Below are 27,035 nucleotides of genomic sequence, written 5' to 3'. Positions count from 1 at the left end.
CAGGATGCTGGTTGGCATGGGTTCTGAAAACATCAATCATGTGAAACCCACCGAGCACTTTCCTCACATAACATGCTGAAAGCAATGGATCAAGGCAGTCAGGTAGATGCAGTATTTCTCAGTTTCCAAAAATGGAGCGAGAGTCACTAACAGATTTACAAGTAACTTCGGCTGTGCCCCAGGGAAGTGAATGGGGCCCTTGCTGTTTATGTTGTATATTAATGACCTTGCAGACAATATTAATATTAACCTCAGACTTTTTGCAGATGACACAATTATCTATATTGAAGTACTGTTGAAAGAAGCTGCATAAAAGTTCAGTCAGGTGTTGAGAAGATTTCAGAGTGGTACAGAGATTGCCAACTTACTGTAAATGTTCAAATATGTAAAACTCTGCAATTCATAAACTGAAAAAACGTCGTATCATATGACTACAGTGTCTATGTTACAACTGGCCAATTCATACAAAAACCTGAGTGTAACACTTTATACGGAGATGAAATGGAACAATCATATATGTTCAAGTGTAGGCAAATCAGGTGGCAGACATCAGTTGATTTGTAGAATTCTAGAAAAATACAATAATTCTATATATTCAATAATTCTATATATTCTAATAATTCTATATAGAGATTGCTTATGTACCACTCATGCAACCTGTCCTAGAATATTGTTGAAGTATGAGAGACCTGTACCAAAAAGGACTAAAGGGAATATTAAACATAAAAAGAGAAGGGCAGCATGAATTGCCATGGATTCTCGAAGATAGACACGAACTATCCTGATAAATCCTATTTACAGAGTTTCAAGAATAAGCTTTAAATGACTTATCTTGAAATATAATACAACTTCTCAAATATTGTCTCGTAGGTTTCGTGAGAACACAATTAGATTAATTACAGTGCGTATAGAGGCATCAAACACAGAAATAGGTATAAAAATCATTGGGAATGTCATTGACAATATACACTATCCAGAATGAAATTTTCACTCTGCAGCAGAATGTGCGCTGATATGAAACTTCCTGTCAGATTAAAACTGTGTGCCGGACTGAGACTTGAACTCGGGAACTTTGCCTTTTGCGGGCAAGTGCTCTACCATCTGAGCTACCCAAGCATTACTCATGACTGATCCTCACAGCTTTAATTCTGCCAGTATCTCATCTCCTTTAAAAACTTCACAGAAGCTCTCCTGCAGACTTTGCAGAACTAGCACTGGGTAGCTCTGATGCCAGAGAACTTGTCTGCGAAAGGCAAGGGTCCTGAGTTCGAGTCTTGGCCCGGCGCACAGTTTTAATTTGCCAGGAAGTTTAAGACACACTATGTCGACATGCTAGTACTGGCCAAAAACACAACACAGCCACAGACACCAATCCAAGAAATCCAGATCTGATGGATGAATTGTGCAAGCGCAATATGTGCACTTGGAGGAAGGTGTTTCTATGGTCTACTTCATTAACTGCAGCTTTTGTTTCAACAATTGAGTGCATTGTATAATGATACTATGTAATGTGCTAATGCAGTTACTATTTATCATAAAGCCTCTTTCCTTACTACATTTTGCTGCATAACATAAAAGCACAGTAATCTGGTTTTTAAGATTTATTTACGCTTAATTCTGTAGGAAAGATTTTGCACAATTACTTAAAGAGGGCATTTCTTTTAAGTTATGTGGTGCTTGGATTGATGATAAGTTCAATCAGACCCAGAAAATCAATAGCTGAACTGAACAAGCTAGAGCTGTATTTTTTAAGATGAGATTCTTTTTTTACCAACCATAATATATCTTGCAGCTGAGACTCCAAATGATAAAATGTTTTGTAATCCCAGTACTTTTTTACGGAAAGAAGGCATGGCAACAATGAAGAAAGTGGAGACATTCAAAATGTGACTATGTTAACAAGTGTGAAAATATCCTGGACACGAAGCAGTTTTACTGCAAATTAATAAGAATAAGGAATTGAGGAAAACAATCAAAACCATAAAACTACAACATACTTGGCCATATCATGAGAGAAGAAAGGTACAATACTCTCATAATGGAAGGAAAAGGCGTAAAGAAAAGATCGATAGGAAGACAATGAACACTGTGACTGCAGAATGTTAGATGTGATTCAGGTGTGTGCCAAACAATTGTTTAGATAAACATATTCAAGAACATTATTAGCTAGAATGACAACCAACCTTTGAAGAGGGACAGCAACTTACGAAGAAGAACAGAGGCATTTAAACAGTCATTCTTCCTTTACTCCATATGTGAGTGGAAAAATAAGCAGCCCCAGTAAGTGGTAAAATGGGAGGTACCCTCTGTTGTGCACTTCACAGTGGTTTACAGAGTAGATGTAGATGACTTGTCTGCAGCCTTGCTACATGCTGGTATCCAAAATGTGGGTGCCAAAACCTTACAGAGCATCACTGTAGTAGTGCCTACAACCAGCTTGGGCATTGCAACATTACCTACAGCACATGGCAAAATGTAGTACATATATACAAAATATATGTGGCACTATCATTTTTAAGCTAACACTAAATGGAAACACTGAAGTGTGGTGCATATGCAGAAAAATCTGTTGCGCTTTCTGCAAGAGATCTGACATAATGGAAACGTAATCACAGAGTACTGTATTCAAAGTTACTTTGCAGTGGTCGACTGTGGTATAATAGGCCAGAAAATTTTTAACATTTCACGTTACATGTATAATTTGTCATGTTCAGAAGCTACACTGTTCCTGCCAACTAAGCCCTAATCCGATTCCACTGGGCCTCTATAAGTTGCGAGTCAGACTTGATCTTCAAACCCTTTTTTGGCAGAATAGATGATCTTCAGATTCCTAAGTTTACAGCTGAGTGAATACAACCACTTTGCCCACAGTATTTTGCCAGCTTTTCTTGCATTTTCCCTCACGTGTGTTGGGTGTAAACCTCACAGGTCTGCTACAGGTGACACAGGCCTCCAAAAACGAGAAGTGTACAGCAGACAATAGGCAGAACAGTTGGACTCAAGGCAAAAGCAATATCAGTGTCACCCCCATCTCTATACAGTGGCATGCGACTACAAAGGTGAGAGCACTGAGGGTGATGGAGCATACCGTGTGTTGCCAAAGTAGTCTCCATCTCTGTTCCACCTCCCACTCTCCACCCATGACCTTCTCCGTTAAGTGACAAACCAGGCATAACGTCACATTGGGGCCACTGTTTCTGCTTTTGACTCTACCAGGAAAAATTGATTTTCTCAGAAAATGATTGCGATCACTTTTTAACGCAATACTCGTCTTGTTTGCTTTATTATTATTATTGTGGTGGTTGTTGTTATTGTTATCTTCTATCCAAAAACAGGTTTGATGCATTTTTTTGCACTATTCTATCCAGTACAAGCCTCTTAATCTCTGCATAACTACTACAACCTCCATCCATTTGAACCTGCTTACTGTGTTCATCCCTTGGTCTCCCTCTACAATATTTACCCCCCCCCCCCTCCCTCCACACACACACACCTCACTCCATTACCAAATTGATGAATCTTCACATCTTAGGATGTGTCCATCAACTGATACCTTCTTCTCCAACTTGATTCATTACCTCCTCATGAGTTACTCAGTCTAACCATTAAATCTTGAGCATTCTAAATTAGCGCCACATTTCAAAAGCTTCTGTTCTCTTCTTATCTGAACTGCTTATCATCCACATTTCCCTTCCACATGTGGCAACTCTCGTAATACCTTCAGAAAAGATTTCCTAACATAAAAATTTATATTAGATGTTAACAAATTCCTCTTTTCAAAATCGCTTCCATTACTATTGCTAGTCTGCATTTTATATCCTTCCTACTTCGACCATCATGAGTTTTTCTGCTGCTGAAAAAAGTAGTACTCGTCTACTACTTTACTAAGGTAACTCTGTCAGCATCATGTGATTTTAATTCAACTACATTCCAACACCCTTGTTTTACTTTTGTTGATGTTCATCTCATAATCTTCTTTCAGGACACCATCCATTCTCTTCAATAGCTGTTCCAAGCCCTTTGCTGTATCTGACTGAATTACAACGTCATCGGCAAACCACAAAGTTTTTATCTCTTCTCGCTGAACTTTAATTCTCTTTCCAAATTTTCCCTTTCTTTTACTTTTATTTTTTTACTGCTTGCTCAGTGTACAGACTGGTTAACACAGGGGATAGGCTATAACATTGTCTCATTGCTTTCTCAATCACTGCTTCCCTTCCACACCCTTTGCCATTTATAATTGTGGTCTGGTTTCTGTGCCCATATTTTATTTCTGCTTCCTTCATAAATTCAAAATGTATTCCAGGAAACACTGTCAAAAGCTTTCTTTAAATCTACAAATGCTTTAAACATCCGTTTGCCTTTCTTCAGTCTTTTCTAAGATAAATCATAGGGGCAATATTGCATTGTATGTTCCCACACTTCTCCAGAATCCAAACTGATTTTCCTCGGGGTGGCTTAGTGCTTCCTTTAACCCACCCATAATGAACACTACAGTAGCTAAATATCTCCACCATATCTAAACTAACACATTAATTGACTCTAAACGCTTCATGTGCACCACAAAGTGTGCACTATACTCAAGACCTAGTATAATGACGAGTGTTACAAGGCACACTGCTACTTGCCACTGTGTATTACCCCACCACCTGCCTTCTTACTTGCTCACCAATATAGCAGCAGTAGTGAAGTAAAGTATCACCTGTGCGCACAAAATGGTCAGTATTATTATGCAGGTACCTATATCTGAGACAATTTAATAAAGGAGGCAAGTGAGATTAGAGTGTTGAATAATTTAACTAACAGCAACAGAGTGTTAATCTGAGTAAATTTTGGGAGGTGGCACTAAATTTGCTTACAAAAATCACATCTATCAGCTACGGACAACACCCCAAGAGAGCACATCAATTATTATGACATTGACAACACCAAAATATAGTCTCCATTACAAAACACTGGTATAAACTACATCCTATGCAGTTTGCAGTTTATTGAGATCCAAACAGCAAGCAACTGAGATTTTCGATTGATACACTAAAGTATGATTAGTAGGGAAGCTGTCAGAATCTTGCAGGGAAAAAATGACAACATTCAGATACGGACCTGGAGTTCTGCTGATTATCACTCTCCATTTGTCTCCACAGTAGGAAGTGCGCACAATAGGTGGCCTAAAAACGTACATCTGTCTGCCACCCAAAACACTGCAGTTATAGGGGAACCTACAATGGACTCTTTAACCCGGTACGCAACTTGACATGGCAGGCAGGCACGGAAAGCCACTTGCATTATTTTTACACCACCTTATTAACACCCTCTTCGACTACCTGATTAAGCTTTAAAATAGTAGTGGCTTGAAAACAGTTATGACTACGAATGAAAAGGGTTCAACACCAATAATGTGGCAAAGAAGTCACTGAGATATTCAACACAATGCTTACAAAGCTCCAGGGGCTGGTACTTGACACGATTTGACTTTCCTGTACAAGGCAACTCCACCTTTCGTAAAATTTTGTTGTATAATAGTGTGATATTAACCTTTAACTCCAAAGGCACATCCAATCAATTTCCCATAGTTCAAAATGATGTTCCGATAATGCTGGAACGTGTCTACAAATACACCATTTAACCATTCACTTCTCAGCACTGAAATTTGTAGGTTCATCCCTTGTATTTAATATCCTGTTGACAATGATGTACAAGATGGGGTACACACTTGAACTGGACAAGATGAGGAAGAGATGTATCCTTGGTTTAGGGAAACCATACAAAACCTTTTTATTTTAAGAGACTCCTAATGTTTCGGCAGTATATAGTGAAGCAAACACTATTTGTTGTCCAAGCTGTGTTGTTTTGCTTTCCTACACATTCCTTCAAATGAGAGCACTAGTATTATTGTAGCTCTGTCCTTTGATAACAAAGATCTAGTGAAAACAATGTTTTGCTCGGATCGACCACTGGTTTAGCAGTAATGTGGTTCCAGCATTAAGCTAAGCAACTAACTTAAAGCCAAATCCAACAGAAGTAGACTGTCATGTATGATATGATGTAGTGAGGTGTGATCTCACCCATATTTGGTTGGTTTGTGGGATTAAAGGGACCAGACTGCTACGGTCATCGGTCCCTTTCACCCATATTTGATTTCCCTATTTTCCTGAGGAACTTCCCAAGTTTTGCATTTACTGTTCAACGGAATCCTTCAAACAGAGCTTGTGAAACTACCTGAAAAGTAACATTGGTCAGTTAATTGTCTGATGTCATCAACAGTGAGGGTGATGTTGAGTTGGAGCTGTACACAGTATTTTGAAAAAGAGCCAAATTCACAGATTACATTACTCACCCCTTCACTAGACTTCAGATTATAAGTAACATGGTTTTCACCTCTAGAACAGGTGTGAAGCTGCCCAGATGTTTCTCTGGTGTGGCTACAATGCAATATGACTTTTGTAGCCTTCCCCCTCCCCCTCCCCCATTCCCCCGTGCTACAGTTAGACTGCCCCTCAATTTATGGTAGTCTGAAAAGTTTTGGCAATCTCAAAAATATTTATATTCTGTTGCAGGGGTTCATATACAGCAGACACTCAGAGACTAGCATATCCCTCAAAATAATAAACTAACCACCAATCTTGCACGAATCACTAGCAAGATGCACAACTGACAAAACTAGCCACCATTTCTTTGATTTTTATTCTCAACACATGATAAAGAGAGATTTTGACCTGGCTAGTTTCATTCACTCCAGACACTTGTGACTTCACATGCATGTTTGGGAGGGCTTGAAGTCATCTTGAATGAGAAAGAGCAACTACGCATGTGGCTGCCAGATGACTATCACAGCAGTTGCTAGACAAGCAGTTGTGAGTCTGTGGAATACTTGCCATTCCTACAAATACAGGAAAAAATACATCTTTTTAAAATGATGCACAGTACACAGACCCACACCTATACACCCCCCCCCCCCCCCCCCCACACACAGATATATACGATATTTCACACTTTCCTCAACTGTGACATGATATAGACATATAGTTTTGTGGTTATAATGATACAGTGGCTTGAACAATACTTTTCTTAGTTGCTTATTACTTAGAGGCATATGATGGCTTCTGAGTGTCGGCAGTATGTGAACATCTCTAAATACTTTTGAAATTTTTGGACAAAGTGGTACAAAGATTGGCAACTTGTTTTAAATGTTCAAAAATGTACATTTCTTGAAAACAGTAGCTCCTAGCAAACATGATTAGTACTGCAAAATTAAACTGCAGTGCATTAAATTTCATACAAAAAGGTCCTATTCACTTTCTCCTCCAAGACTAATAATTTCTGCATTGCAGGGGATGGGAAAAATTGCGAATTATTAAAAATATTGTTCCGACACAATAAAATTATTGTTTATTTGTAAATGAAGTGGGTGAAGAGATGTATAAGGGATAAATTGTGTTCTGGGGGTGTAACAGCGTGAAGCAGGGATCTGAGGAGTAGAACCGTGAGGGAAGGTAGGTAACCCGATTGTGTTCATGTACTTCCCTCCTTCAAAGGTCTGTAAACAGAAGACTGAACAGGTGGTTAAGTGATTCCCCACACTTATCTACCCCACTATGTCATAAATATGTCATAAGAAGCATTTACAGGATATCACGCAAAGTTACACTGACACTCCACAGCGCACCTTATGAAGCACTGGGGACGCATTGCAAAGACGTGCCTGGGGGTATTTATATTCCACAAAATACATTAACACAACAGGGAATGCACATATGTACTAATAATGCTACCACAAGTAATGCATATGGACAGAATCTATGTAAATTTCTGCACACTGTTGTGCACTGCTAGAGAGGAAACTGTTACTTTGTCATCCTGTACGGCAGCTATGATGTTCTTCCGGAAAAGGCAATTTCCTACACTGCGAGTACGGGTTGGTTTTCAGTTTACAGACAGGCTACACCTCCCCAGCAATCTGTCCAGTTCTCCTATGTGGATAGACAAAATAACTTCACTGAGCTCGCATTTATGCAGTGGAGTTATTTTCGTTTTATTAAATGAGTCCTTTTTGCCCGTGTTAAGTGGGCTATTATGTAAAATACATACATACATACATTAATTTGTTAAGTGTGATACTGTCAGTGGCCTACGTAGCGCTGGTGGGAAAGAGATTGAATTGGTAAATAAGATACATTGCTGCTGTCAATCGATGAGAGCATATTGTAAAGCCACATAATTCTGGAGGGACTGGATTGGTAAATACAACACCTTGCTGCTGTCTATTGATGATTGTGTATTGTAAAGCCAGGTAATTATGCTGTAGTCACTTGTTGGTGAATTTAATGAATGACCAGAAAGTTAGTGCACTTCTCTTGCCATTAATTGTGTTACTAATAGGTTACATAATTTTCTTCTGTTCAGGAGTTGCTGGCAGTCATAGAGTGTGCTGCACTGGGTGGAGCCACTTACACACACCCACAGTATATCTTTCAAGATGGGCGTGAATCTGTCTGATGGAATGGGACTGATTACCTTCAAGTCTAGAACAGTAATCTGTTGTAGTACACTTTCTGACTTGCACTGAAACATCTGAAGTTCTGTAACATCTAGGTGACCAATTCCTGTTGCAGAAGAGGACAATTTAAGCCTCTGGGCCTCTTCAGATGTGAGAGCAGAGGCTGTGGTTATGCATTTGATGTGCCTCATGCTGTGAAATGTACTCCAGACAGTGACAATGGAGACAATGAAATCAACATGTCGAACACATATTGGCAGCATGTTACAATTGGGGCAGGCTCTGCAGTGCGGTAGGCAGCTGACAGCTGTAGCTGTGCTTTCTTACATAACAGTTCACTTAACAACTGCAAATAAGTACTCATTCAAACTGAAAATAACTCCGGCACTACATATGCTCAGTGAAGTTATTCTGTCTACTCTTATAAGAGAACCAGATAGGAAATGCTGAGAAGGTATAGTCAGCCTGCAAAACGAAAAGCAAGCTGCGTACGTGACGGGGGACTTTGCCTTTCACGGAATGCTTCAGTTACTATACAGGTTGCTAGAATCAATTTCCCCTCTGACAGTGTAAATTCAGTCCAAATGTGTTTCTTGTATTAGTGTTATTAGTAACTCATTTCTGCATTCCATGTATCATTAATGCATTGTATGGAAAATAAACATTCCCTGGGCATATCTGCACACTGCATCACCAGAGATTCCTAAGGTGTGCTATGGACAGTTGGTGTAACTTTGTGAGACACACTGTACTTGCTTTTTGTGAAGTAGGGGGTAGGTGGAGTGAGGAATCAGCTGCTCAATCTTCAATTTGCAGACCTGTGAAACAGGAAAGCATAAACACAATCCTGTCACCTACCTTACCTCATGCTTCTACCACACACATCATATCTCCCTTTCATCCTGTCACACCCTCAGAAGACAATTTATCCCTTAATATGGCTCTACTGCACTTACTTGTGGTACACACATTTAGTATTTGTTTTTAACCGATTTCATTTAAAGATAAACAATTTAAAGAAAAAAAAACAATGAAAATAAATAGCTCAAAATATGTACTCATACGGCATACAGAAATATGCTTTTATGCCCACATGACAGGTAACCAGCAGTGGCTCTGATTTGCCTGAAATGATTTAGAAAAACAACAGAAAACCTAAATCAATATGGAGAGAGAGAGAGAAATCTCCATCCTCCCAAATATAAGGTGTCTTAACAACTGTACTGCCTCATTCAGTTGGCCCGTACTGTGCAATGTTCTCTTATTTACACAACAATTTGCTCTAGGTAACTTATATTTTGAAATACAGTTTTGTTCTTCACAGCTGCACACATTAAGAAGTACTTGCTGTCGACTCCTGGTATATTTTAATATTGTGCATTTTCATTTTATGTACTGTGTATGATACTGTTCAGCTCAAAAATTGAAATTTAACATGTTTCGTGCATAACACGGGTGATGTATGCTCAAAACTGACATTTCTCACCTAATGCTACGATCAAATATTCCGCATGTCTTTACAGCACCCGCGTTTCTAATGTTTCATTGCTTATACATTAGTATCTATTGTGGATGCTAGTCAGTTATATCCTGATGATGCCCCAAAAAGCTGAAAATTGTTTAATAATAAACAAATTAATACAACAAAAATGCAGCTTTTTTCAACTTTAAATATAAAATTGTTCTCCTAAGAAGTGATGGAAGAATCCATAAATGTGTACGGGAAAGGAAATCAGCTGTGCTGTGCACTTTTCAAAGAACCATCCTCAAACCTGGCTCCAAGTGATTTACAGATATTACAGAAAACCTTTATCTGGACAGCCAAGGAGAAAGATTCGAAGTGCCATACTTCCAAACACAAATCCACCTTCTTACCACTTCGCAATCTCTCTTGATCCAGATGGTCCAGTGTTGCCCGTGTTCTTTCACAAAAGCACTGTTGATAAACATTACAGAAATAAGAGAGACAGTTCTCAGAGATGTATACATCATATGGTATATCAGCCAGATGAATCACTCGACACTGTTGCCCACACACAACAGCTGCCTGGCAACGGATCCGACAAACACCTGTGCCGTTTGGGGTCAAGGAAAGCCATGGGGCACTCCCACAGTCTCTATTGTGTGTCCAAACAGGTAACAGACCTGACGTTGACTGACAGTAATACTGTAAGGCCATAGTGAATGCAGATATCTGCAGATCAAAATGTGCTTTTTAATGGCAGAGGTGACAAACAGACACATTTGCAGGACACAGGATGTCAACACTCTAAGGATGAGACAAAACTTGTCGAGCAACAAAATACCTTCTAGCAATGACTTTGTTGCTGGTTGTATGGGGGTCTTTCAACTGTGAGAATTTTGTGTGGTACACAACAGTAGTTAAGTAAGCACATGAGCTGGCCAAATGTGTGCACGGTCATGTCCAGGGAATGTAGAATGCTGGGGAACAGATCCTTTCAGTGTGGGACAGTTAACTTTGAGACAGCAGATTATACACTTCCTGATGAGATTTGATAATAGAGACTTCATCTAGAATCACCGCAGAAGAGACATCGATGACGACATCGATGAGGCTTGGCTTTCGAGCACTGCTGCCGCTAATGCCAAACTTCCAGCTCCAGTTGTTGCCATAATATGAGATACACACCATCCGTTACATCTACTCTGCCAGCAGCCTAACTGTTGTTCAGAAAATGAGTTAAACTGCAGCACTTCCGTTGTGTAGTGAAGACAATCATATCCGGCAGCATACTCGTGAAGAGCATAAACATATAAGACGCCAGGAAAATCTATGGAAACACAATCCTGAGAGCTTTTTGCTATTGGTAATGGACAAATTACTGTTTTCTTCCATTTGTTAAATGGAAACAGGTCAAGTATTTTGAAACAGATATTTATTAAGTATTTATAATCATGCCACAAAATACTTCTATCCATTAAAATAAATTTTTGTGACAATATGATTACAATCTTGCTGCTGGCAGTCCCAACTCATTCATGCAGTATGCAAATGCTGCACTCAAGTGCATCTGAAATAAATGATAATTTAATAGAAACGTGTGAGCTTTTGGAGCCAGTGGCTGTTTCTTTTAACAGAAGTTTTGAATGGAAAGGAAGAGGGATGAAGGAAAAGTACTGGTGAGGTTCAGGAAATGGAAAGAGTTGCCGAGAAGTCACTCAGAACCCCAGGTCAGGGAGATTTACTGGATGGGATAATAAGGTCTTCTCATGTTTTAAATCCCGTCAGTCCTTTTCCTCCATCCCTCTTCCTTTCTCTCCAACCTCTGCCAGGAGGAGAAACAACAGACTCCAAAAGTTCACACATTTACACATCTTTTGTATGTATTTTGCTTGCTGCCATTTGCTGAGTAGGTAAAACATATTGTACGTTTCACAAATGAGATTGAAGTGTTGTGTATAGTGAACAGCATTTTGCGTTATTCATTAAAATTGTGGGGGGAGGGGGACGAGAGGGAGTGGAGGGGGTAAGAGAAAAAGAGAAAGAGAAAGAAAGAGAGAGAGAGAGAGAGAGAGAGAGAGAGAGAGAGAGAGAGAGAGAGAGAGAGAAGACAGGGTAGGGGATCTCAATTCCACAAGATGGTTTACTAATCTTGTATAGTATTAAAGAAGTTGCTGAGCTTATTGGTTGGTTGGTTTAAACGAGGAGGAAAGGGACCAAACTACGAGGTCATTGCTCCCTTGTTCCTAATAACACAATGCCACAAGTGTGAGAATAAAGCAGACAAGACATACAACACAAAACAGAAAGAAAGGAAAGACCACAAGAACAAATAAAAGGCAACAGACACTAAATGGAACAAAAGAGGACAAGAAAAGAACAGAGAGATGCAAGAAACAGTTAGAAGAGAGTAAAACGAGGAAGCAGATTACAGTGGCTGGCCGACCACGGAAATAAAAAGGAAAAGCCAGCCACTCTGCAACACATTAAACCCTCCACCCTAAAAGCACTATGGTGGAGGACACAGAGGGACAAAGGAAATGCATTAAATCCTAGATTGAATGATAAAACCCACCCTCATGGATGAAAGGCAAAACCAAATCAATCGATGAGGCGTTGTCTGCTAAAATCAATAACATGTCCAGCAACCGAAGATGAAGTTGCAGGGCAGCCAAAGAAGGACAGAGCAGAAGAATATGGGCCACTGTCAACTGGGTGCTACACCAACACTGAGGTGGGTCTTCACGGCGCAAGAGGCAGCCATGGGTCGCCCAGGCACGGTCAATACAGAGCCGGCAGAGAACCACGGAGCCCTGTGAGAGGCCCCCATCATGGACTTCCATACATTTGTGGTCCCCTTAATGGCTCACAGTTTGTTGTGCGTACTCAGATTTTGACGTTTTGTCTCCCAAAGCTGAACAACGTTGCAGCGTAATAACGAACACAGGTCAGTTGTGGGGATGCCCATCTCCAGAACTGGTTTCTGTGTAGGCTGCTTGGCCAGCAAGTTCGTTTCCTGGGATTCCAACATGACCAATGAATGACTGGACTGTTCCAGGGCAAGGATGGACTCCTGGATGGACAGTACCAAAGGAAGACAAGGGTAGCACTGGTCGATAGTTTTCAGGGTGCTCAAGGAGTCAATACATAAAAGAAAAGACTTCCCAGGGCATGAACGGAGATACTGAAGTGCACGAGAAATGGCCACCAGCTCTGCAGTGAATAGACTGCAGCCATCGGGTAAGGAATGCTGTTCAATATGGCCACCGTGAACGTAGGCAAAGCCAATGCGACCACCAGCTGTCGAGCCGCCGGTGTAAACCATTTCAGAGGCCCAGAATACGTCAAGAATCAAGAGGAAGTGTTGGCGAGGATCCGCAGGGTTAACAAAGTCCTTAGGGCCATGTGAAAGGTTCAGACAAAGCTGGGGCCGAGGCGTACACCATGGAGGCATACGTGAACGGACCGCACGTAGAGATGGTAAAGGGAAAGACTCCAGTTCGGAGAGAAGGGACCACACGTGAACCACAATCATTAGCCCCGACCTGGGCCGCCGATGCGGGAGATGGACTGCCACGGGCGGAAAAGGAGATGGTAATTCGGATGCTCAGGAGCACTACAAAAGTGTGCTACATAACTGGTGAGCAGTTGTGCACTCCTGTCGCTAGTCGATGCTGAGCTTATTGTGTCAATCTGTCAGAGAGATCACTACCACTACAGTAACTTCCCTTCATTCCGTAAAATACAGAGGAGTGGTTTGTTATTCAATCCTGAAATTTGGAAAATAGAAAAAATGTCATGGAAAAACAAAGCTTTGATGGTGGCTTGTGAGTTGTGCCTTGACGAGTCAGTTCAAGAGAGGCAAAGGTCCCTGGTTTGTGATCCAGTCCACCATACAGTTTTGATATGGAAGCAAGTTTCAAATAATTGCTTGGATGGTGAACGGCATCAAATTGAACACCACTCCCTATATTTAATGTCAATGATGACTTTTCCACTTATCAGCAGCAAATAGTTCTATGAACAAGTGATGAGACTAAGACTTTCCTGGTTGAGCAGTAAAGTGTATTTGCACATTTCACACTTTACGTGTTTAGCTAGGTTCACCCCTCTCCCCTCTTTGTCTTTCTCTATTATGCAATACTTTGGCAACTGGCCTAATGATCATCTCTAAATAAAAGATTATACCCCCATATGTTGGGCAGAACATAGATTTACACAGAATTTGTGAGACCAGCAGACGTCTTCAAAAAGTCGTTCTAAGCAGATTACACAGCCTAACAGTCATTTAATGATGGAATAAAAATGAAAAATAAACCATAATTTTTTAACAATTTTTGGTGCAGAACGCAACCAGCTGTGAATACTTTTAAGAAGTTCCAGGTCATTCCCATCTTGACATGGCTACACGTGTATTAGTACAGTATCAAAATCACCAGCAGAATGTCGTCTGCTACAGTAATTTGTTCTAGTGAATAGTGTTTTGTCTTGTTATGCTCCCTTAAATATTTCTAGGAGGAATCAGATAGTATTTAAAAAGTACAAGCTGCCCACATATTTCACAATCAACAAGATGATACTCTTGCTCAAATAAATAAATAAATAAATAATAAACAAATGAAAAACAAACTGAAACTGTAAATTATCATGAAAAATAGTATGAAGTGTCCCTGTGTCACAGGGATTTGTGGAATATGTGCATGCTGTTTACATACACACACTTTTTTGTGTGTCCTCACAGAAATGTAAATGGACTAAAATGAGGCAAAACACCTTCACTTCATGTATTAGGCAAATTGCCTGTTATGGTACCGATCTCTTCTATAATTTTCCTACATTTCTTCTTCCAGTGCCTTTATAACAGAGCTCTTGCTAGAAGCCTTTCTCCACCTACGCCATTTACATCTTTCCTCCATTTTGTCATTTTGCTTTTATTTTTTTCATTTAGGCTACACATCTCTAACTGTGCGCTTATATCCTAATTTATTTTACTATCTTCTCTTGTAAGTCCTTCCAATCTTCTTACAAATCTCTTTTTTTGAACCTCTAGTCTATTTTCTTGGTGTCTTGTCCGTCACCCATGCTTCACTTCTACAAATAAGGGTTGGAGCTGCTACAGTTTTGTAAAACCTCAGGGTTCTTTTGTTTTGCAAATTTAGTAGTATTGTTCCACATATACAAGTATATTTATTTAATTTTTGCTCCATGTCATGGTTGTATTCTTATGTGATGTCCAATCCTAGACACTTAAAATGTTTAACCCACTCCAAGATTTTATTATTCAAGACTACTTTCGATTTTACAGGTTGTATGCTCTGAAATACATCATTTTATCTACAGAAAACTTTTGTTTGCATTCTGAGGCTATCTGCTATAACTCACAGATCCCATCTGAAGGTCGTACCTTTATTCCCTGTAATCAGTGTTAGGTCACCTGCGTACAGGATTGCAAATACAACATTCTTATTTTACCCCTTTCTTTGTATCCATTGGTTTGTGGTTATAGTACCCATATCCATGGTATACAATTTATGTGTTTGTGTATAGACCCATAATAATATTTATGAGTTGAAAAGGATAATCTTGTTCAGCCATTATGTTCCATAGCATTTCCCTGTTCACATTAACAAATGCCTTTTCATAATCTATAAAAGCAAGATGGCTTCCCCTATTGATTTCTCGTCTTTCTTTTCTTTTCTTTTTTTTTCTTTTGTTTTTTTTGTTTTGTAAATTCTTTAGTGCAAAATATTGGCAATACTTGATCATTTCTTTGTGAAACCTGATTGTTTTTCAGATATTAGTTTTTCCATGATATTTTTTTATTCTTTCATAGGCTGATATCTCTAACCATTCATTACATAAGCAGATGACATTCTGCTCACAATTCTGATACTGTGCTACAACACAGTGTAGCCATATGAAGATGATCACAACGACTCGAAACTGGCGAGGACAGTGAAATTAAGTTTCTTAAAAGTATTTGTGACTAACTGCATTCTCCACCAACAATCCTTAATTGAATGACAACTGCAGTGTTCTACAAGATCCATCATGGATAGAATAACAGTAATATTTTTATGTTAGAGACTTCTACTTTTTATCAAACTGATTCTCATTTCAAGTACTATAAACATACTATACAATTTTCTACTTTCACTATTGTTCCTTGAGACACTAATGGGTGACAAGAGTGATAACCTTACAGACATACCCAGAGTGTCAACATTACTGAGTAGCCAAAAGTATAGCGGGAGAGAGTACGGAAAAAAAAGAGAACTAGGAGATTCAGACTGTGTTTCTAGGCTATGAATAAGCCACCCTCCGCCACACACTCCTCCATGGAGGGCGCTACTGGCAGAATGATGCTGTGAATTGAAGTAAGGGTGAGCTCAGGCAAAACGAGAAACAAATATTAAGATTGAAGGTCCCATGAACAATGAGGTCATTACAGATGGAGTACAAACTCACAAAGGGAAAGAATAAGAGAAGGAAATAGGCTGCCTGCATTTCATTCTCTTACTTACTTAACTGGCAATCGGAGACCTTGCAAATTTTGCACTGAACTTACATACTGCTTCCACCAAATGCTGTTCTGTGCACCTTCCATCCTGTTTCCTGTGATTCTACTTGTTGCATATCTTTTCAGCTGATCCTCCCATCATTTTTCTCGGTCTTCCCTGTAAATGCTTTCCCTGACCTCCCCTACTTGTGGAATCCCTGCAACATGTCCAGCCCACTGCAGTCACTTAACCTTTGCTTTTTGTACAATACTGAGATGATTCATCTGTTCCCTCCACCCTTTTTCTTCCTACACTGGCCCAAAAATATTTCTTAAATCTTTCTTTCACACACTATCAGTTTTCTTTCACACACCATCAGTTTTCTGCTACTGCTCTCGATACTACTCGATGTTTCAATGCCGTAAAGCAACACTGGCACAAAACTACCTTCAGCTTCATCACCCCAACTTGTAAATCCCCAAGCACACTGTGGCTCATCCTCCTACTTAGTTCTATCACTTCTGTCTTTTCTGGGTTGATTCACATGCCCACCTTCCCTTCTCTCCCTACTTTCATCAAATTATGGAAACCACAGAAAGTGGAAGACCAAGCAGAGATCTGAACCCCCTATCACCTGAACCCAAGTTCAATGTCTTAAACTGATGGGCCATCCCGTATGGTAGGTGTCCTTGAACTGTCTTGTTACTGCAGGCATAATCCGTGTCACTTCAGACAAGGGGGGGGATTTACATTCATAGTCTCAGATGTTATTGATGTCAAAATGAAGGACTAAGTAAAGAACGCGTATTTTTTGTTTTCTCCACAACAATTCCTGACCCAAGATACAGTCCTCCAAAGATAACACTGTACATACCATTTGGAAGATGCAAAATTTGGTAAAAATTTTAAAATGCTGTATCTCATGAACAGTTCTAGAGATTTTGTTAGAGGTTTTTTTATTTGACAGATAATTGGTTTATAATTACAATGGTATCCTCCGTTTGGACATATCTTTCAACGTTCTTTTACTGTCACCTTTTGAATTTTTTTTGTAATTTACAGTTTTTTTCCAGAAATGCCAATACAGGAAAGTTAATTTTTTTCTGTTGATTAGTACCCATGCAGTAGTATATTCCCTGTGAAGGAGAGCTTCCACTTTTAAGTTCAACAGGTTTCATTTAAAAAAAAAAAAATCATTTTTTTAACTTTCAAGGGTAATGTACACTACATGATCAAAAGTATCTGGACATCTCCAAAAACATATGTTTTCCATATTAGGTGCATTGTGCTGCCACCTACTGCCAGGTGCTCCATATCAGCGACCTCTGTAGTAATTAGACGTCATGAGAGAGCAGAATGGGGCGCTCCATGGAACTCATGGACTTTGAACAAGGTCAGGTGATTGGGTGTCACTTGTGTCATACGTCTGTACTTGAGATTTCCACACTCCTAAACATCCCTAGGTCCACTGTCTCTGATGAAGAATGGGCCGTCATTCCCCAAGAAACCTGCCAGTACCTGATTGAACGTATGCCTGCAAGAGTGGAAGCTCTCATCAAGGGTACACTTGCACTTCTTGTTGGTTTGCGTGGCACTATCACAGCACAGGTCTACATTGATGGTTTAAGCACCTTCTTGCCTCCCACTGTTGAAGAGTAATTCAGGGATGGCGATTGCATCTTTCAACACTGTTGAGCACCCGTTCATAATGCACGGCCTATGCCGGAGTGGTTACACGACAATAACATTCCTGTAATGGATTGGCCTGCACAGAGTCCTGACCTGAATCCTATAGAACACCTCTCGGATGTTTTGGAACGCCGACATCGTGCCAGGCCTCACCGACCGACATCGATACCTCTCCTCAGTGCAGCACTCCGTGTAGAATGATCTGCCATTCCCCAAGAAACCTTCCAGCACTTGACTGAACGTATGTCTGCGAGAGAGGAAGCTGTCATCAAGGCTAAGGGTGGGCCAACACCATATTGAATTCCAGCATTACCGATGGATCGCACCGCAAACTTGTACGTCATTTTCAGCCAGGTGTCCGGATACTTTTGATCACATGGTGTATGTCTTCACTGGAGTTGTTTCTTACTAAATTCTTTGTTACAATGTTTATTTCTATTGTCTTTGTTGCAGTTATTTCTTATCACTTTCTTTTTTGCAGCAGTTATTTCTTTTCATTTTCATTGTTGCAGATATTTCTTACACTTCGTTGTAGTTTCTTGTCAGTTTCTTTGTTGTGGCTGTTCATTGCAGCTTTCTGTATTGTAGTTGTTCAGTGCTAATTCGTTTACTGCAGAGGCTTCCAAGAAATCTGAGACCAGTGAATTCTGTGTTTTCGTGAGGAAGTTGCCAGTTGGCACAGTTGCATTGTATTTTGTGAAAAGAACTGTTTGAAATGTCTTCTGACTTCGGCCACAGGAATGTGAAGTGTGCCGACTATTTGCATAGCCATAAAAGAGAGATATATATGAGACAAACGAAGGAACAGACTTTGATCAGGATGGAAATAAGTGTTCTCATTTGAAGACTCTCTTCCAAAGCGAAGATGTTTCCAGTGACAGCTTTTTTGTGTTCTAAATGTTTTGACAGAACAACAACAATGATAGTACCTGAACAAGGTGAAGCCTCCCATGGTGCAGATGATGCAGATTTTGCATCAATAGAGGAAGAACTAAATACCCTGAATCAGTCAACTACAGAGGTAGATGTTAGTCCTGTTAAGAAACCGAGGTCAGTGAAGTTGTCATAAGCTCTTATGCATCACGAATGGGCCGAGAAATTACTAAAGCTATGGATGAACACACTACAGCAAAACTGACCACACTCTTCAAAGCAGAAATTCCATCTTCAGAAGAAAATGAACCAAAGCACTCCTGCACCTCGTGTCAGGAATTTTTCACAAATATCAATCCACCTGTTGAATACTATGCATCCTACAGTGAACTGGTACAAGTTTAACTATTATTCCAGAGACATTTTCAAAGAAAACAATTTTGAAGCACTTTCCATCAGTATCAAAGTACATGGTAGAAAAATCAAGAAATGTGAGGCCTGTAAAAGGAGACTTTGGAAGACCATATCCCTATCAAGGTCTTCCTATAGAAGCAGTTCAAGTTCAAATGGTGCAGTCATTTTATCTGGAAGATAAATGGGACTGTTCTCGCCAGAGCGCTAACAAAAAAATGCATTAGGCCTATAGCTTTAACAGTTGAAGGCCAAAAAGTTGTGAAAGTGAAAGTCCTATAGAAGCAGTTCAAGTTCAAATGGTGCAGTCATTTTATCTGGAAGATAAATGGGACTGTTCTCGCCACAGCGCTAACAAAAAAATGCATTAGGCCTATAGCTTTAACAGTTGAAGGCCAAAAAGTTGTGAAAGTGAAGAGGTACATGACTCGCAGTGTTAAAGAAACTTTTGCAGTTTATAAGTGCAACTATACAACTTCACATATTGGAAGATCAATATTTTATGCACTGTGACCTAAGTGGGTAGTTCCACACCCACCTAAAGATGTCTGTTTTGTGTGTACTGTGTGAATTTTGAACTTTGTATGGTAACTTTGAAGAACTTACTGGAGCTCATGATATATGACACCTTGGTTGGGCGTGTGAAGTCATTTGTAGTCTGTGACATAAAGCAAGAGACTTGTTTGTTTGAAGAATGTGGAGACTGCCTTTGAAAGGGAGGACTGTCTTTACAGGCACTTGGCCTGGAAGATGTAGGAGATAACTCTGCAGAAATTACATACACGACATGTGAGGAAAATAAACTAATTAAGAAAACTGTTGCCTTTGACAGTTTCATTGATGAACTGGGTAAATAGTCGGTGAAAGCAGGAATACACCAGCATCTGACAAAACTGCAACACACTGCAGAAGTGAGAGGGAGTGTACCGGCTGAAGAACTATGTTTAGTGCTTTACTGTGATGTTGCTGAGAACTGGTCTGTAATTCTCCCACAAGAAGTACAAGGGTATCATTGGAGTAATGACCAGCTTTTTTACAGGAGTGATGTATTTTCAAAACAAGAGCACAACTGTTGCAGTTATAAGTGATGACACAGGACACAACTCAGCACATGCTTCGTTAGCAATGCGTGAATTTCTTCAACTGCAAACAGAGGCAGAGAAGGTCATCATTATTTCTAATGCTGCTCCTAGCCATTTTAAAAAAACGTTACTAGCTGTTTGAAATGAGTAAGTCGCTTGTGCCAACTGACTGGGTATACAGTGCTACTGGTCACAGGAAGGGGCCTTGTGATTGTGTAGGAGACCTGCTGAAGCACCATGCTACAAAACAATCTTTCCAGACCAAATACAGCTTCGATTCAGAATGCTGAGGATTTTATGAGAGTTGTGAAATCTTACACATCCACAGTCCTCATTCTTTTGTACAAAGAGGAAAACGAAGAACTCTGGGAGCAGAAAAAAGAAGAATGGTCCAAACAAACTATTCCTGTGAAAGGAATTCATAAGACACATTTTTGGACTCAAAGTGATGGGTGACCGTATTAAACGCACTTTAAAGAGCAAGAAAGAAGAAATTTCATTCGTTCAGCCAACACCTCACAAACAGCAGGATTATATTCAGATTCACAACTTGAGAAGGTGGATGTTTGTGGTGTGTGTGTGTGTGTGTGTGTGTGTGTGTGTGTGTGTGTGTGGCTGTGACTGGTGGATTGCAGAGATATAGACACCAGTTACGAGTTAAACAAAATTGTAGTGAACTTTATGCTACCACACGGACCAGCTGCTGAATATAGGTTTCCAACTGAAGGACAGCAACAACGCCATCAGTGCTCACTTCCTGTTCACAATGTTTTGAAGATTTAAGTGCTACAGTTCCTATTGGTTCAACAGGAAGGCATCACTCTACATCAAAGGAAGATACTGAAGCAGTGGAACACATTTTAGTTCATTGACTGGTTAATTTCAGTACATAACAGAGTGCACTGAAGTTGTATAAATTGAAACCTTTAAGTCTTTGGACCTTTCACATACATTTTGGAACCATTTGAAATGCTTGAAAAATGAGTCTCTTGCTCATCTTCCAAAAGTAAAATTATGTTAAATATGGCTAAGTTTTGTTTTATGAGCCTCTTATGTGATAATGTAGTAATAAACCAGTTTTTATGTATGGCAAAAATTTTGATAGTTTATAAAAACCAGTTCAACGTAAAAGTGGAAGCTCTCCTTTTCAGGAAATGTAGTACTAAGGGTACTAATCACCACAAAAAAATCAAAATGTTATGGATTGGCACTTTTGAAAAAAATAAAAAAATAAATAAAAAATGTTCCATAAATTATAAACAAAAAAGTTCTGAGCACTATAGTAAAGGAACTTGACAGATTAGTCCAAATGGAGTATTTCTTTGTAATCATAAAGCAATTATCTTTCAAATTAAAAAATAACCCTAGCCTGCCTGAATTGATATTGACTATTGTGTATGAAAATCAGTGGCTAGAAACAGGATTGTTTTTAGATACCTGATTTAAAATAGCAGGCACATGTCAATTCCTGCTTGACTACAGAGTGCAAGATCATTCTAGAACTCTTGATAGTTACTCTGAACAATATAACCTTGTTCCTAGAAACAGCAGCAGAGCTTAGAGTATCAATGTCAATAAAAGAAAGTGTGTCAATGAATTACCATTTTTTTTTGTCTTAGTAACAAGTTTTTATTGCAGCCTCAATGTTGTTAAATTACTGTAGTGACAGGAGTTTTTTCCTTGAAAGCCATCAATTTTTTTCTGTGGAATGGTGCCTGACACACACAAAGAGAAGTTGAAACAGAGAGGCTTCAGAGCAACATGTGTTATGACCTTTTGTGATTTATTTTTTTTTTTTTTTTTTTTTTTTTTTTTTTTTATTATGTGAGCTCTAACAAATGATCACAGTTTGCAGACAACACTATCTGGCCCTCCATAGCAGGAGGACAAAACAAAAACCTGATTTTTGTTTAGTAAGGCAACTGACCAGTTTAATGTGAACAAAAGTACTAAATCAAATATAGATGAGAATATAGTTAAATTTGTGGGCAGATAGTCCATCAGAACTTATAGGAGGAGACACTCCCACTTCTTCCTTCTCAAAGCAGGAGTGTGCTTCCCAGCTTGGGTTTCGGGTAGCTTGGCATCTTTGACAAACCAATACACTTGTGAGTGGTGAAAAGGGCATTAAACTTCTATCTGCAGGAAACTTACTTTGTAAGAATACATTATAAACTTGTGTCTAAAAATAATTTAAGGAGTACACATAAAAACTCAGTGAGTAGCTGATATGCTGAATCACTGAAAGGCACAAGTAAGACGTTGCTAGCTTTGGGCAAATTCTTCTTCAGAAACACACACACACACACACACACACACACACAGAGACAGAGAGAGAGAGAGAGAGAGAGAGAGAGAGAGCACACTCCTGCACAGCTACATGGACTCAGCTGACTAAATCAAGCTGAGATGAGGAACTGTGCTGGGTGGAGTAGGTGAAGAAAGGGGGGAGGGGAGGGGAGGAAGAGGGTAGGAGGTAGGCAGATGATGGCTGGGAGGGACTGGGAGTGCCAGCCACAACAGTGTAATTACACTGTCACAAAAATTTATTTCAACTAAGAAAAGTATTTTGGAGCACAACAATAGGGTCTACAGAAGCGTCCGATCCAACGCGTCGGCTTTGACCCGTGACGTAAGGGTGTCGTGTGTGACGTCATGATGGCGCGGAGTTTGGTTTGAGTGTGGCTGTCTCCAGTTCCGTTTTATCTTATTTTATTTACTTTTCTGATCTGTTCGTTCTATCTCGTAAGATTTTTTTAAAATTTAAAAACACTTATTACTTATTTTAATTATCTGTTTCCTCGAGTTTCTGTTTTAGTTTATTATATTTATCTTTGATCTGTTCGTTCTATCCCGTGAGATTTTTTTTTTTTTTTTAAGACAAAAAACACTAATCAGCTACTGAAGCATCTTTATCTTCTATGGGTTGCAGGGGTTATGACCCCTGGGGAGGTGGGTCGGTATTCATGCATGGCTGTCTTCACTTACACGTTGTAGGTACGCAAGGCGTCTAAATTTGTTTATATTTAGTTTGCCCCCCACCCAAAACACCCCATTTCCCGCACTTGTCCCGGTAGTGTCATTAGGCTTCTTGTGGAAAGTGTGTGTGTTTGTTTTTGTTTCCGCCATATTTGTGACGTCATGGGTCAAAGCAGACGGGTGGGATCGGACGCTTCCGTATTTCCCAACAATAAATACTAACAAAATTTATTTTACAAAATACTTGACCTCTTTTGATTACTACCAATGAAATAAAGCCATAATATGGCCATTAACAATAGCAGAAAGCTCTCAGGTCATTACCAGGTGTTTTAAATAGTGGCTGCTAAGTGATATAAAGAACTGGCAGTGAGTGCTGCAGTTGAAGTCATTTACTGTGTGACAGTCCAACTGCAGGCAGCATGGGTGTGGTACATGTCATATTAGTGCAGTTAGCACAGCTGGACATTTTAAAAAAATATATACACACGAGGGCAATTCCTACCCACCACCTTTCACACATTCCAATAAGAGAAATTCTTCTATGCAATTAGGTGACTAGGAGGGTGCTCCTTTGCAGCTGGTTCCTGGGGATAGTCTGAGGATGAGGGGCATGTGTGGATATTATTCATAAACTTCTATGAAAGTCTCACAAGTCCTCTACGTCCAATAGAAACTGAAGAACACAACACAGCAGCATGTTCATTTAACAGCCAGCTACGATGCAACTATGAACATTACAACAATGTACATAATTTTAAAACTTTGGAGTGGAACCAGTCAACCAGAAATGTGAATTTAACAAAGACATACATGCTAGTAGTATCACACTTTTGAATACCACTGGTTTCATGCCAGTAGATGATCAACTGTGGACCCTCATGCTGTATTTTGTCTTTTGTATTGTGCAATTTTGGTAGAGGACATGTACACAAAGTTCCAGATGACTGAGAAGCTAGATATCTTCTTGATAGTACCCTACAGCATATTATGTAGGCCACTATATCATCGAATACTGTTCATTGCTCTCAGTGTAGTTGTTTATGGAAGAAGATGTTAAAAAAGTAAAATAGTGATAAATGTAGGCAATTACCAAGCAAAGTGTATTACCAGTATCTGCAGTGAGACAGAGTGAAATTAATAATTACACTATTTTAAAGGATCTACATTGACCATTACATTACAGCTGCAGTCTTAAATATATGTTACCAGTCTGTCTATTCATGACTGTCTACTTACGAAGTTATGACAACAAAATTTATAAACTCTGTAGGAAAAGTTAAACGACTACTATCAGTGTCAATCAGGGGAATTTATTAGTCTGTAATAAGCAGGACAAAAAATAAGCGTCTCAGTCTGCTACTTCCCATGATGTGTTTCGCTACTGTTTCTCCGCAACACTACATACATAGCATCTGTATGTAAACAAATTCCAGTGACATATGTAGGCCTATGGCACTTTTAAAGGCTGCACAAAGAAACCAACTGGAGACTCATTACAAAAGGTTAACCATCTTTCCGAATGCATTAAGAGTCCACTTAACTGTCTCCAATTTTGCATCACAATTCTCTGAACTTTATTTAAAGATATATGATAGCTTATGGGAATTATTTTCATGTCTAGTTTAACTGTCCCTTGGTTCAAACGTATTTCATGAGAGCAAATATTGTTATTTCAGAACTGTCAGCTAAAGTTACATATGGACCGAAACCCCTGAAAATTTTGGTTGTGATGACAGATTGATGTGTAGTGCAGCCTGAGGCCTAGGTTATGATGAAAGAGGACAATCTAGTTGTGAGTCAGCGAATTTGGTGAATGTGAAAGCACAAAATCTGATTGTGATAACATTTGACTGGTAGCAAATCTGTGCAATACTGAAAAATGCAAAGGGGGGGGGGGATGGGGGGGAGGGCTTTCACTTAACTGTCTACACAATATGTGGTGTTTTCTCTGTGTACCTAGCCTTAAGCCATGTTCTGCAATTCAGTGTACATTAGAATATTTTCTTGGGTGAATATCATGTAGCCAGGTATGTACAATTGTCCCTCACACATCAAAGTTCAGTAAAAACGTTGCTAAGCCTTCAGTATACTAGCTTCTTTCGATAATTAAAACCTCTTGACTCTTAAAAGCTGGGTTACCAAATTGTCAGGCTGAATTAATGCAAAGAAAACTTTCTTGTTACCTGGAATACATCAGTATTTCATTACTACAATACCCTCCCACCCCCCACACACAATTTAGATGGGTGTTGCATTGATAGAGGAAAGTAACAATGGTTTCAGTGTAGCTATAAGCAGTTTCTTTTTGCAAAATTTAAAATTAAAAGTATTAATAGAATAAATGTAAACTGTCATTGAACATTGGTGGTGTCATCTTATTTGAGGGCAGTAATTTTTAGGGATTAAAAGAACAATTAATAAAGTAAAATTTATTTTACAATACTTGTGGGCACAACTCAGAAATGGAACAAATGTATTATTACAGTGTAATGATCACAGTTAAGAGATTAGTGAAAGGGGAATGAGGGCAGTGCTGAACGTACCTGCATCACTACTCCGAGCGTCATTGCTGGATTCTGAGTGGCTTCCCAGTTCCGAGGACGCGGTACTTGACTGACTACAGTGTTCTGGGGGCTTTTTTGCTTTGTACTCTGTTATAAATACTGTAACATCGTTCACAGTGACCTCACTTGTCACGCCAGTAGTCCTGTCAATATTTTTGATCCGTGGCACGCTTTTCCTGGAGGCTTTCTCTGGGGTCCCGGATTTCTTCTCCGTTTTTTCTTTGGGAGGTGGGTCCTTCGTGCCTCCTTCTTTTGTCCCTCCCTCCTTTTTCGCGACTTTTGGCGCCGTCGACGTGTATTGTTGTGCAACTTGCTGGGCTACAAGCTGCGGATTTATCCTCGGTTTTCTGGTAGTGGTGCCCTTACGAACGTCGCACATTAGACACTTAAATGCCTCCGCGGTATTTCTGTAAGTGCACACGGAACAATCCCAGAAGTTCTCCTCCAACACTTTTGCTTGACGTTTGTTTCTTTGAGCTGATTTTTGGCTCGAAGACTTCAATTCCATGTTAGTAGTACCCAACTGTTTTAGGAAGTGATCTATCCGTTTTCAATTAATTTTTTGAGCGAATAGATGCTCACACTGTAGGGAAGTATCCGAAACACCGCTACACTTTTTTACTAGTGCATATTTCTGCCCATCTTACAGGTACACAGTATGTCCTCTAAGTTGTCCAGCTAACCAACCATTTAACAACAAAGCCCACCGCTTACGAAATTACTCAAATCTGTGAAGAGACGCTCGACAGCGTTGCCAAACGTAACAATACAGTTGGCAGAAGAGCAAGGATAAACATTGACACTTGCCAGTTCCAGAGATGTGATTCCAAATGAAGCCTTCACCGGGGGAGTATCTCGCGCCAGGCAAACTCTGGCTGCATTGGCGTTTCGAACTGGAAATTGAGCTAACTTGACCATACTCTCCTGTCATACGACAACACCAGGCTGCGTGTGCTCTACTGCTCTGTAAGTAGC

The 27,035-nt window shown here is 39.7% G+C and overlaps 1 protein-coding gene across 1 annotated transcript in view; it reads right to left on the bottom strand.

Moving 5' to 3' along the window:
* Nucleotides 1-26,831, bottom strand: part of LOC124550981 (YY1-associated factor 2) — a 36,194-nt gene extending 9,363 nt beyond the window's left edge. Inside the window, exon 1 of the mRNA XM_047125801.1 lies at nt 26,040-26,831. Coding sequence (XP_046981757.1) covers nt 26,040-26,568 — 529 coding nt within the window. The 5' untranslated portion in view covers nt 26,569-26,831. The remainder of the gene's footprint in view (nt 1-26,039) is intronic.
* Nucleotides 26,832-27,035: the final 204 nt, after the last annotated feature.

The sequence above is a fragment of the Schistocerca americana genome, chromosome 9 (genome assembly GCF_021461395.2).
Source record: "Schistocerca americana isolate TAMUIC-IGC-003095 chromosome 9, iqSchAmer2.1, whole genome shotgun sequence".
Lineage (NCBI taxonomy): Eukaryota > Metazoa > Arthropoda > Insecta > Orthoptera > Acrididae > Schistocerca > Schistocerca americana.
The sequence above is the reverse complement of the archived record's forward strand: the minus strand, read 5'-3'. Positions and strand labels throughout refer to the sequence as shown.